Source organism: Syzygium oleosum, unplaced genomic scaffold, assembly GCF_021117445.2.
Source record: "Syzygium oleosum isolate NSW1041296 unplaced genomic scaffold, Sole_v2.1 Sole_v2.23, whole genome shotgun sequence".
Taxonomy (NCBI): Eukaryota; Viridiplantae; Streptophyta; class Magnoliopsida; order Myrtales; family Myrtaceae; genus Syzygium; species Syzygium oleosum.
Window position 1 is genome coordinate 2,080,706 of NW_026607507.1, and position 12,267 is coordinate 2,092,972.

Below are 12,267 nucleotides of genomic sequence, written 5' to 3' on the forward strand. Positions count from 1 at the left end.
TGCACAGTAATCACTCTTTTTAATTTGCCTGCCATTCTATTTGGCTCAACTCTGACTGTTAGCATGGCGATACCATTTTGATGATTGCTTTCATGTGGTAACGTCAATTTCTTGTCGGACGCCATCACCAGTATTGGACCTGATGAATGAGGATGCACACTACCACCATGGACCCGACATAAGATGATGCAACTACCAAGTGGACGACGATGACGACGATGAAAACTGTACATCATGTTCGGATGGATGATGATGCGAACTCCCCTGCGGACCACGTTAATAATCTGTTCCACCGTTTAAGTTGCCATTGTCTTCATTTCTCCGAAGACCAAATATCATTCGAATTAATGAGAAAGAGAGCGGCAAGATGCTATAGAATACTTCAGATTACGAAATAAGCAGAATCGTCCTGTAATGCAACTAAATTGTTCCCAAATCTTACATTGTACAAATCCTTGAAATATCTTATCTCCTGAAGACAAGATTGCCCACCCAGTCATCGGATACTATGCTTGATGGATGATAATAAGATGATATCTTTTGAAAGATGATAGTATGCGTGCACGACAAATATATGTGTGATAACAAGTAATTAAGATCGTTTATCGTTCTAGTTCTAAATTGCGTAGGAGCAGTGGGATCTCCGATGAAGATTTCTGAGCTTCAGACATCACTGGCATGGAGAAATCATGCCAAGCTCGAATTGATCTAGTCCTTACGTGGTCAATTGGATGATGATTTTGCTCGACAGTGGAAAGATCGACATGTTGTGCTCTTATTCGCTCCAACTCCATTGCCACCTCTTTCATGGTTGGTCGACTCCTTCCGTTCGAGTTCAAGCATCTCTTTGCCAAATTTGCAACTCCCAGAATCTCTTCCTCTTGACTTCGCTTTACCACTCCAGCATCAACGATGTCAAGAAGGTGGTTTTCCTCCATTGACTCGATAAAATACACTGCTAAACTTCTGCCATCTTTCGCCCTCATTGCAGAGATCGGCTTTTGCCCTGTCAATAGCTCGACTAGGACTACCCCAAAGCTATAGACATCGCTCTTGTCCGTGAATTGGCTCGTTTGGAAATACTCGGGGTCTAAATACCCAATTGTTCCTTTGACCATTGTGGTCAAGTGAGTTTGATCGATGGCCACCGATCTTGAAGTTCCGAAATCTGCTACTTTGGCCCGGTACTGATCGTCCAAGAGGATATTCGAAGACTTGACATCTCGATGGTAAATGGGTATGGCCGCGGTAAAGTGCAAATAGGAAAGAGCTCCGGCAACTTCGGTGGCAATCCTCAATCGCATTTCCCATGACACTGGGAATTCTTCAGTTGGATTATGCAAATGCTGATAAAGAGTCCCGCTTGGAATAAATTCATACACTAAAAGTGGAACCTCCGTCTCCAAACAACACCCCAACAATTTGACTATGTTGCGATGATTAATTTGTGAGAGAATCATAACCTCATTGACAAACTGTTCGACTTGTCCTTCGTCTACAATTCTTGATCTTTTGACTGCAACGATCCTTCCGTCTGTTAGCATTCCCTTGTAGACAGTGCCTTGGCCACCTTGACCTAATATCCTGTTCTCATTAAAATGATCAGTAGCTTTCTCTAACTCTTTTGAAGCGAACAATTTGCTTTTTTCCATGTGATTGCCTTCGTCATAAGATAGTTGTTGTTGTAACAAAAGACCGCCGTTTCGTTTAAAGAACTTCTCTTTGAGCTTGATTTCATGCCTCCTCTTCATGAACTTGTAGAACCACCACAATAATCCCATGAGGAGTACGACTCCAAAACCAGTGCCAACACCTTCATGACAGAAGTCAAGAAAACTTGCTTTATGAAAATCTCTAATTTGTTCGAGGCAACTAAGATCAATTTACATGCTTTTCCTGTTAAATTTGAACGGTAGAATATCGATTCAATTGCATTTAGCCTCTTGAATGAAGAGAATACAAAACAGCTGCGTGTGAATTGAGGAGAAATATATAGTAACAGAAGCACAGTGACTTATCAAAAAATTTTACACCTATATTGACAAATGATCTAGCTAGTAACCATTACCTATCATGGCCGCGTTATTGTTGTCGCCTACACAGACATATGAACCAGGCCGGTTCACACACTTCACCGGGCAAAAGGTGGCATTTGGGATTAAGCACTCATTTATATCTGCCAACGATCAAAAAGGTTACGAACAACATTCTTAGAACACTGTTAAAAACAATAAACAACCCTTTCTATAGTAATATGCGCACGAGTAGTTTACTCCTTAATGGACCAAGCACACCTGTAGTAGTTAGACTACATTAAGCGGACCAAGCTTAGACAAGAAAAGAAGGGCGGACAACATACAGAAGAACTAGCCTGGTTCACTGTCTATATTCTAACCCATCTTACTAGCATGGGTATGCAAATTAACCAAACTCATAAGTGACAAGAAATAACGGGTTGCCTCACCTTTGCATCCATCCGTTATATAGGGATTACCAGCGTAGCCGGACATGCAACGGCATTGCATGTAAGGCCTGGGGTTATCAGAACCGTATAAAAAGCTGTCGTAGTGGCTGCACCAGTAACTGGACCCAACAACGTCCTTTTGATACACGCCCCGTGAAATCGTCATTTTGACAAACGTTTCATTGGAGATACCCCATTCAAGAGCCACAGGCACATGCGATGGTAAGGCTCGTGTATCGGTCATGTTGCTAGAGAAATTGTACTGCGATTGATCCACTAAGAAAGCGTACCTGCATTTGTGTGGACGGTTCTTGAGATTAATTTTGACTCAATTGTTCCAAAAGGCCTTCGTATGAAGAACCAACAGGAGCTAGGTGACTTCAACCCCCAATGGTAATAATATTTCCTGATCAGGTAATCCTAATGTACTAATCTTACCAAGAATACAAATTTTGATTTCATGACAGCTAATTGCAAACATTTTTTTTTTTTTGACAAGAAATTCAACCTTAGCCGAGTTAATTCCGGATCAACTGAATATTTGACTAACCTCACGCTGGAGACATCATAGCCCCGAATTGAAGTCCAAGCAGGGTGGCTCAACAATAAGATCATTTTTTCGCATAATGGTGTGAGAATCATACTGTCATTGTATGCATAAATCAGGGATTCAAAACTTTCAATTCAGCAAAGCCTTAACATTACCTGCACAATCCGTCGGTGACTGTCAATGCACCATCGTCTGTCTTGAAATCCACGCCATATGCCTGGAGCCCGAAGGGGATCGTGTTTGTGCAGCAACCGATCCCATTCACACAGTCTTCATGGCTGCCAGTCCCGTTGCCGGCACACATCGACCTGCAGCCAACAACCGCTGACTTCATGCTGAGGTTGACCATGAACGCCAGGTTGTTGCACCCTCCAGAGACGAACATGTTCTTTGTCTGCGAGTACATGTAGGGACTCCCCGTCAAGTTCAACAACGTCGAGATGTTGCCATTCACTGCTCTGCCCGTGCAGTTCGGCAGGTTCGACTGGGAGTAGAGGACCGGCTGAGAGACCTCAATGAATCCATCGGGGCCTCCCGAGTTGTCCAGCACCGGCAGGGAAATGTTGAGCACTGTTACATTCATGAGGTTCTTCAGCGTGGTGACAGGGGTGCTGGTGCCGCCGCTGTGGCACTCGATCTCATAGAGTTCATCCAGGAAGCAGCCGGACCCGATCCCAAACGGGTATGGAACCGTCAAGTTGCCACATGTGGCGGCACAGTTGGGCAGGGCCACCGGGGGAGGTGGGTCCGGTATTTCATCAGCGGCTGCTGCCACAGTGATCGGCAGCAGCAGAAAGATAAGGCAATAAACAGCGACAAGTTTGAACGCCACTCGCAGTATCATCATGATCATCCTTACGTTTTTGTTTTGATTTGTCGGTGGGTGTGATTTGCTCCAAACGTGTTTTCAGTTTGGAGCTGAGAAAAAGAACGAGAGGATTGGTCTTTATATACATAAACACAGGATGCACGAACGACAACACTTCCATTGTTGACGGGGTCGATAACTTGCAGATTCTAGCTTCCTCAACCACTGTGGTTGGGATTTTCTGCGTCAAAGTTTCTTGGCCGTCCAAAGTCTGACTTTTCCGTGAGCCCAAGCCAATGTTGACGAATTCGCAGGAGTTGCTTTCCTTCTGACCGTGACGACTGGATCTCCAACAACTCCTATTATTAACGTGTGTTCCGTTGAATTCCCTCTCCTATCTCAGCACCATGACCTTTTCCAGACCGGGACATGCGATTTCCTAAGAAGATTTGATCAGACATCTTAGAACAGGCATGAAACCCAAGATGAATACAAGACACCCTGATAAGCTGACTGTTTTTTCCTCTTGACAAGTCTCGGCCATCTACCCAGTTCGTAGATGTCGGTTTTTCTGTTATGCCTCTGGCCACTGTGCCCTGTGTCACAGGCTGTCCCGAATAAGTTCATATTTTTCCAATACAAAGTGTCATAAATTGCAATCACTGTTATTTTAGACTCGTTTCATTAAGGAGATGTGAAGTTTTTTTTTTGGTAAGGAGGAGATGTGAAGTTTTTTTTTTTTTTGGTAAGGGAGGAGATGTGAAGTTTCTTCCTCTAAAAATGTAGAATGTGGTAAATCACAAAGGATTTATCATCTAGTTGCTTACAACACTTTACGTTAATTGGAATACGACGAGGGCATGGTGTCCCTACGGTACCATAGAAGTCTACATGTCTCCCCCACTTCATGGTAAAAACATGATGAAAAATCACCTGCCATTATCTTTGCAAATGGCAGAGATATTTGGTGGCTTAAGTCGGTGAAGTTGGGCTATAAATATATGCTCAAATGTTCAATTCTTTGAAGTACATACCAACCCCAAGAAAGCTCATCCACTCTTAGGCTCCGTTCGTTTAGCGGAAAATATTCTTCTTTTGGAAAATATTTTTCCGGAAGTCATTTTCCTGAGAAATGTTTTCCCGGAACATAATTTTCCGGTGTTCGGCGATCAATATGAAAAAGTTTCGGAAAATATTTTTTGCGGTGGCGGCGACCGAGCGGCGGCCAGCAGCCGGCAGCGGCGGCAGCGAGCGGCGGCAGCGGCGGCCGGCGCAACCAGCGCGGCGGCCAGCGACCTTAGTGAAAAAGAAGAAGAAGAAGCTCAGGAAAATGATTTCCGCTTTTGAAGAAGCGGAAGTCGTTTTCCATAGACTAAGGCTATTTTGTGAGGGGAAGGAAAATATTTTCCCACGGAAAGCGTTTTCCGCCCCCGAACACCGAAAACCCGGAAAATATTTTCCGGCCAAAAGACGGAGCCTAGAGTGCGTTTGTTTTGCGGAAAATAGACCATTTCTGAAAAAATACTTTCCAGGAAAATGAGTTCATTTTTTGGTATTTGGTTAAAACCTAAAAAAGACTTGGAAAGTATTTTCAGTTGTTTGGTGAGAAAAATCTGATGATAAAAATTATCAAAAAATTTCGTATTTTTGAAATTATTTCAAATTATTTGTTATTTTTAAATTATTTTTATTAAGAAAAGTAATTGTAAGGACCTCGGCCCTACCACGCTTCATTTGTGCCACTCCTTGTGTAATATTGTCCGCTTTGAACACACTAAGTCCTCACGGTTTTAAAGCGCGTTACACAAGGGTTAGGGGCAAGCCTTATAAACTCACCAAGATCTCACTCCGCGTTACACAAGGGTTAGGGGCCAAGCCTTATAAACTCACCAAGATCTCACTCCTAAGCAATGTGGGACAAGAGCAATGCAATCCCTTGCCATCCTAGAAACCTGCCCCGGAAGCCGCTCTTGTCCAGTCCTCGGACCCGGCGACCACTCCCGCCCTCGTCGGACCGGGTCGTTACAAAAATATATCAATGTTTTCTTTCTTAAAAGAAAAGAAAAAGAAATAAAAAATATTAACAAATGTAATTCCGGAAAATGTTTTCACCTTCTTAGATTAGGGAATTCACTTTCGTAAAATTAAACATGATATTTGTGTTGATCGGAAAGCATTTTCAGTTGACCAAATCATTTTCGGAGAACCAAACGGATGAAAGTCTGGAAAACACTTTCCGAGAAAACACTTTCACCAAAACAAACACACCCTGGGCCTTTGTAACACGCTAGCAATCCAATAAGAATTCCGTTGTGTCTTTGTTGTTCCTTTGCCATAAAAAGCCCACACACACTCGCATATTAACTCACTCGCAAGATCGACGACTAGGTCGGAGGCATATTTACCAAAGAGCTACTGCAAATCGAGTTTGAGATGCTACGAAGCATGCCCGGAGTATCGCGAAAATTAATCATGGATGAGTGTTGAAAAGTGATCCATTTCTAAGCTTTGTAGAATAGTCTACAATACTCTTTCTTTAGTGGTGATGGGTAAATTATGTGGCCGAAGTTACATGGGGCAGCAGATAATGTAAGAAGACGGAAAAATCACCGGAGAGTGATTAAGAGAAGCTTTAAGCACCACGTCTCCAAGGTCAATAGTCGCCCAACACATCATAGTTATGCTGCAATTCTCTGTACAACTTTTCATTCCCCCACCATATTGAACGTCTTATTTTCACACCTAAAGCTTCAACCAACATGTCTCTGCACAACATAAGGGAGGGGATGAAAGATCATTATACAGATAGTGGTCAAGAGAAGCTTCTGCTTGCAATAATTTCAGACGGATAGTCGTTGGGACTCAAACCCAAAATGCGCAGTGTTTCATCCCAAACTCTCAAGCATTCCTTCGGATCATCTGCAAGGCCCGACATCCTTCCTGGCTTACACTGGCTATAGTATGCAAAGTTCTCGGTGGTGTTGCGCGGTACATCAGCTACGACAGAGCAAAATAGGACGTTTCTGGCCCCTACCCAACAAGAATATGTAGCAAGATATTATGTTGCTATTGAGCAGTGGCCAAATGAAAATTACCTAAAAAAATGCGCATCTTTCTCGAGGATTACACTGTTCTATTAGATGTTTTATTCTTCTTGTAGTATACTGCAGAAAACTGCCCGTGTCTGTCGATAACTTTTTGTTCCCCCTATCCTTTTTCTGGTTAAGCAGTCTACGACTCGATTCCATAATGAATAGAAATGAACGGAGTTACTTTGTTCTGTTCTACCAGTAAACCGAATTATCTTTCGTCCAACAAACATTGAAAGGAAGGTAGAGGATCAGATGGCGGACAATCCGTTCGTGTTGACAATTGTTCCTCTATTTTCATGTGTTTGGTCGGCTATTTCTACTGAATCTCTGGTTCATGTCCTCTTTGATTTTTCAGCTATCAGTAACCGACTCTTAGATTTATCTCAGTAGCCCTAATCTGCTAGATCTACATTTTATATTTTCGGAAAAGGTAATTTTTATGCAAGAGAACTCAATCACGTGCAAAAGAAGAAAAAGGAGACCTAAAGCGCATAATGCCATAATCGTAAGTATAGGAAACAAGTTTTATTTACCTTCAGAAGGATCCAGCATCCAAAATGCTCTCATCCTGCCATCTGACAGCTGCAAAAAAGCATCGAAAAGCCAACCCTGGTCATTCCACAATTTCATGTGGAACAAAAAGCTAAGATTAATAAACCGGGTCGACAGATTACCAAGTTTGATTCGACGATTCCAGGGTGCACGGCTACGCATAGTACCGAAGTCTTTGCCATACTTACGAGCTTCGTGCTTAGAGCCTTTAGAAACATGAGCTGCACGTAGAAAAACACTTTGCAGGGAAAATTTTGCCTCGCAGTGGACTGTTTTGTTCTGTTTTTGACCAAATTCAAGTTTACGTACATACCTGGGCTAGTTTGCTTGATCCATAGGACGTCATGCTGCTGAACTTACGTTCTTCCTTGGCACCCACTTTCCAGGACTCGGGTTCCACAACTCCCCAGTGATGTCCCTAGGTTTTCTTCAAGCTTAGTATTAGTTCAGAAAACCATCTGGATTTTTTTCATAGGTAATTCTTTTGAAGTTCCAAAACGATCTTCTTATCTCAGAGACAACAGTTACCACGGAATTGACGTTAACAATGCGAGCAGAGTTGGCTTTGAGCATTGAAGGGAGCAGAAGAAGGGTGAGCAGCGAGGCCGCAATGTGGTTAACTTGAATATGCTTCTCAAGTCCATCCTCCGAAAATTGCGTCGGCTCTGCCACAGAAAGTAAAAAGTGGAAGAAGAATATTCATTCCGTGGGTCTTTTTTCTGGCTCTAAGTCTATGCAATGATAGAAGGAACTGACTGAGCGCATACGTAGATGAGCAAAAGTATAAGAGAACATGATGCGACACAGCAGCAGGAAATTATACCTCCCAGGAGAAGAATCCCGGCATTGTTGATGAGAATATGAAGGGGCTTTCCACTTTGATCCCACTGAGCTGCGAATTGCCTGACTGAGCTAAGGGACAATAAGTCCAGTTCCATCACCTGCATTTGGATCATTTCTCATATTATGGCTAGAGTCAGAGACAATCAACGATTCAAACGTCTGGAAGAGTATCCTAAGTCCAGTCCAAATGTCCTTTAAACCATCCAGGGTCATCAAGAAGACAACTGTAAGAATTTCCTAATGTGGGCTTCATTAATTGAAATTAACTGAATTAGTTTGGTCTAATAAATGTAATATATATGGGTTCTTAATAAGTCTAATATGGGACTGGCTGGTGTGGGCCGAGTACGGCCCGGCCCGTAATGAGAGGGCCGTGGTCGAAGACTCTATAAATAGCGCTCAAGTCCCTCCCCTAACCTTGGATGATGCACAATTTGACTCACATACAGTTTAGAGAGAACTTTCTTCTCGTGAGTGGCAATCTCATTAGGCCAGTGTTCTAACGAAGGGATAGGGGAGAAGCATTTGAGTTCGTGTTCGGAAACCGTCGCAAATTCCGCGTCAAGTTCGATGGATTCCAAACCAGGTACACGAATCTACAATTTCTCCATTATCGTGTTTCGGTTTCTAATTATGGTGATCCTGGGCGTGCCATTTTCGTGGCCTACATTTGGTATCGAGCACATAGATTAGAAGCCTGAAACATACGGATTATGACCGTTTTAGTTTTGTCGAGAGATTTTGCCCGGTTTGAAATTTTTTGTAGGATAAAAGTTAAATTTTATTATATATTTGGAATCTACTCGTCGAGACGAGAAGAATGGTGGGCGGATCGTCGGTGGAGGAGGCCGGACGCGCCTTCACGCGCCTACACGCGCCCTAGGCGCGGAGGCGCGTGACGGTCACGCGCGGCCGTGCCAAACCGGCGCGTTTGTTCGCCGTGCTTCGCGGTGACGTCGACGCATGATGTCGTGCGGCAGTGGATTCGGTTGACCGGATCGACCCGACCCGACCGGATAGTTGCCCCGACCCGACCCGGATCCTGACCCGACCCGACCGGTCAAACCGGTCCGTTGACCGTTGACCGGTTGGACCGGTCCGTTGACCGTTGACCGATTGGACCGGTCAACGGTCGGACCGCCTGTTCAGGCCAGTTTGACCGGTGAACAGCTACGCCTTGGCGCCCTTCCGGCCGACGGCGCGTGAGGGCGCGTCCGACGTCCGTTTTGGACATTCTTGGTATCGTCGCGCTCGTATTGAGATTCTCTACATTGTGGTGTATTTATTTTATATGTTTGAAGCTTTTAAAGATGTGAAAATACGTATACAACCCTATATACTCGTATTTTTAGGGTATTTTGCGTATTTTCTTGTATTTCTCTTTGGTTTCGGAAATACATATGGTAGCTCACATGTATATCACCACATAAGGACTATGTAGAGTATAATTCATTGTCTATCAATGAATGGAACAATATAATTAGCATGGCATGTAATTTTAGAGATATACGCCCCTGTCTTTACGTCTAGCATTACATGTATATAGTGAATGTGATACATAAAGTACATATCCCTGGTATGAGAGATTTTCAAAGATTCAGTTGGGTAGTGACCGCCAAAGTGGCACACTTGGTGGGTTTGAGAAATATCGGTCTCATATTGTGGTGGGATGTCTCTGTTCTATTGCATGATCATACTCCCAAAGGAGGTGATCTTGTATTGGTTCATGGAGGGTACATGTATAGCATGTGCTTGAGAAATGACTAATCTTAGTGGTTCATACACCCAAAGGTGGTGATTTCACGAAAAATTAGAATATGTTCTCATGGCATTTGTCATGTGAAGAGAATACAATTGCATGTCATATTTTACGCCCCAAAGGTGATTATGTGATGATGTATGTAACTCTTTGGATAAGTACTCACATGATCTTTGATTGTATTGTTTGTTTGTTTTCCAGTCACCTTTTACGTAAGCGGCAATTCCATTTCCATTGAGGTCCTTCTTGGTTTGAACTTTAAGAAATGGAAAGAGGATTTTCTATTTGGAGTGGAGGTGGCGGATGTTCACATTGCTCTTACAAAGGATAAGCCGGCGAGATATCATGGCCACCGATCGAAGGGAGAAAACGGACTATCTTTGCTGGGAAAAGAGCAATCGGATTTGCTTATTGACAATGAAAAAATCCATTCAAGAACACTTGAAAAGTGGTTTGCCGGTGGCCCGTATCTTGCTAAGGAAATGATGACACCTTAGAGGCTAGAAACCGCATTTCATCTAATCTTGAGGTTGGTACACTTCTTCAAAAGCTCTTCAATATGAAGTATGATGAATGCTTCTTGGGGTTAGAGATTATGTCCTTAGGATGGTAGACCTAAAGACGAAGCTTCAAGCTCTTAATGTTTCCATTCCGATGCTTGTATTGTGCATCAAGCCTTGAACACCCTTCCATCGATTTTGGGATTATAAAGACAAATTATAATTCCCAAGATGAGACTTAGTCGATGAATGACTTGATAGCAAGGGTGGTGGCGGAGGAAGAGAAACTTAAGAAGGAAAAAGGGCATCTAGCCTTATATGTTTTGGTTCCCACAAAAGAAGGATAAGAAGTTCGGAAATCGTACTGAGAAAGGTACTCATGAAACTACAGGTCAATCGACAATATGGGTCCAAAGAAAACATCCTTCAAAAGGGATGGTGGCCCTTTGCTTCTTTTGTAAGAAGAAAGGTCACATAAAGAAAAGGTGGAAAGTTTAAAGCTTGGTTGTCCAAACGTGAGCCTACGGGTAATGATTCTTTGGCACTTGTTTGTGAATCCAACTCTATCGGAAGCACCATCCGAGTTCTTGGTGGCTCGATAGCGGTGCAACTAATCATGTTGCATTTACCATACGGGGATTCATAAACCGGAGGAAGCCAAATCGGGATGAGTCAAGACTCCTTTGTGGGAAATAACGAGAAAGGCGATGTTGTGTTTGTGGGAGATGTAATCTTGATTTTAGACTACGGTTTTAGATTAATGTTGAAAGACACTTTTTATGTACCTTCTTTTAGACGGAACTTAGTTTCCGTATCGTGTTTGGACATGTATGGCTACTCTTTTGAAATCAAGAACAATGTTATTTCTTTGTTTCTTAATTCAAATAAGGTTGGGTCTTTGTTATATGTCCAACGGATTATCGGATTGTGTTTGTCTCCCAATGACATATACGTCGCTTATACGATTTGAAAAGGTTGTTTCAAAAGACCACTACCTAAGAAGCAGTCTTATGCATTGTGGCATAAAAGGCTTGGTCATATCTCTAAGGAAAGAGTAGAAAGGCTGATAAAGACTAACATCCTGCCTGCTCTTAAAGATGACCTAGAGATATGCGTAACTGTTGTAGAGGTAAAATGACCAAGATAAGGAAGAAAAGCTGCGTCAGAATTTCGACTGTTGGAGGTCATTCACACTTGATATAAGTGGACCCTATACGGCAACCTTATGTAGAAATTTTTATTTCATTACATTTATTGATGACTATTCTCGATATGGCTATACGTACTTGATTAAAGAAAAGTCGAGTCTCTTGACAAGTTCAAGATTTTCGGTTGAAGTCGAAACAGGTTGGGAAAGGTCATAAAGGTTGTTAGATCGACCGAGGTGGAGAGTATTATGGCAAACATGGCGATCTGGGACAGCTTAAGGGGCCATTTGCCAAATACTTAGAGGATTCTGGGATAGTGGCTCAGTTTACTATGCCTGGAAGTCCTGAGCAAAATGGTGTAGCCGAAAGGCGCAATCGCACCCTTATGGAAATGGTGAGGAGTATGATAAGTAGGACAAATTTACCTGTTTTTCTGTGGGGTGAAGCTTTGAAAACAGCTTTGTACATTCTGAATCGTGTACCTACTAAAGCTGTTCCATTGACTCCTTTTGAGTTATGGACTGGACGTAAGCCTAGCTTAAACCATCTTA

At 42.9% G+C, this 12,267-nt stretch overlaps 2 protein-coding genes across 2 annotated transcripts; both read right to left on the bottom strand.

Annotated features, from left to right (window-relative positions):
- Positions 1–568: 568 nt before the first annotated feature.
- LOC115682800 (wall-associated receptor kinase-like 1) lies at positions 569–3,902 on the bottom strand. The gene is made up of 4 exons (XM_056302425.1): positions 3,170–3,902; positions 3,020–3,107; positions 2,465–2,774; positions 569–1,813 (listed from the first exon to the last, which is right to left on the bottom strand). Exons 1-4 carry the CDS (start codon positions 3,865–3,867, stop codon positions 603–605), a joined length of 2,307 nt encoding a protein of 768 aa, XP_056158400.1. The 5' UTR covers positions 3,868–3,902; the 3' UTR covers positions 569–602.
- A 2,573-nt stretch (positions 3,903–6,475) lies between these two features.
- On the bottom strand, positions 6,476–8,410 carry LOC130134761 (dehydrogenase/reductase SDR family member FEY-like). The gene is made up of 7 exons (XM_056302427.1): positions 8,290–8,410; positions 7,995–8,131; positions 7,780–7,884; positions 7,589–7,687; positions 7,448–7,496; positions 6,669–6,852; positions 6,476–6,587 (listed from the first exon to the last, which is right to left on the bottom strand). Exons 1-7 carry the CDS (start codon positions 8,402–8,404, stop codon positions 6,476–6,478), a joined length of 801 nt encoding a protein of 266 aa, XP_056158402.1. The 5' UTR covers positions 8,405–8,410.
- Between the last annotated feature and the right edge of the window lie 3,857 nt (positions 8,411–12,267).

Excerpts from the sequence above, each read along its gene's own strand:
- LOC115682800 (XM_056302425.1), bottom strand. The coding sequence starts at position 3,867 with ATGATCATGATGATACTGCGAGTGGCGTTCAAACTTGTCGCTGTTTAT. Across the intron at positions 2,775-3,019 it reads GGGGCTATGATGTCTCCAGC|AACCGTCCACACAAATGCAG; the intron begins GTGAGGTTAGTC and ends ATTAATCTCAAG. Across the intron at positions 1,814-2,464 it reads TATAACGGATGGATGCAAAG|GTGTTGGCACTGGTTTTGGA; the intron begins GTGAGGCAACCC and ends TCTGTCATGAAG.
- LOC130134761 (XM_056302427.1), bottom strand. The coding sequence starts at position 8,404 with ATGGAACTGGACTTATTGTCCCTTAGCTCAGTCAGGCAATTCGCAGCT. Across the intron at positions 7,885-7,994 it reads TTGTTAACGTCAATTCCGTG|GGACATCACTGGGGAGTTGT; the intron begins GTAACTGTTGTC and ends AAGAAAACCTAG. Across the intron at positions 7,497-7,588 it reads GAATCGTCGAATCAAACTTG|CTGTCAGATGGCAGGATGAG; the intron begins GTAATCTGTCGA and ends GCTTTTTTGCAG.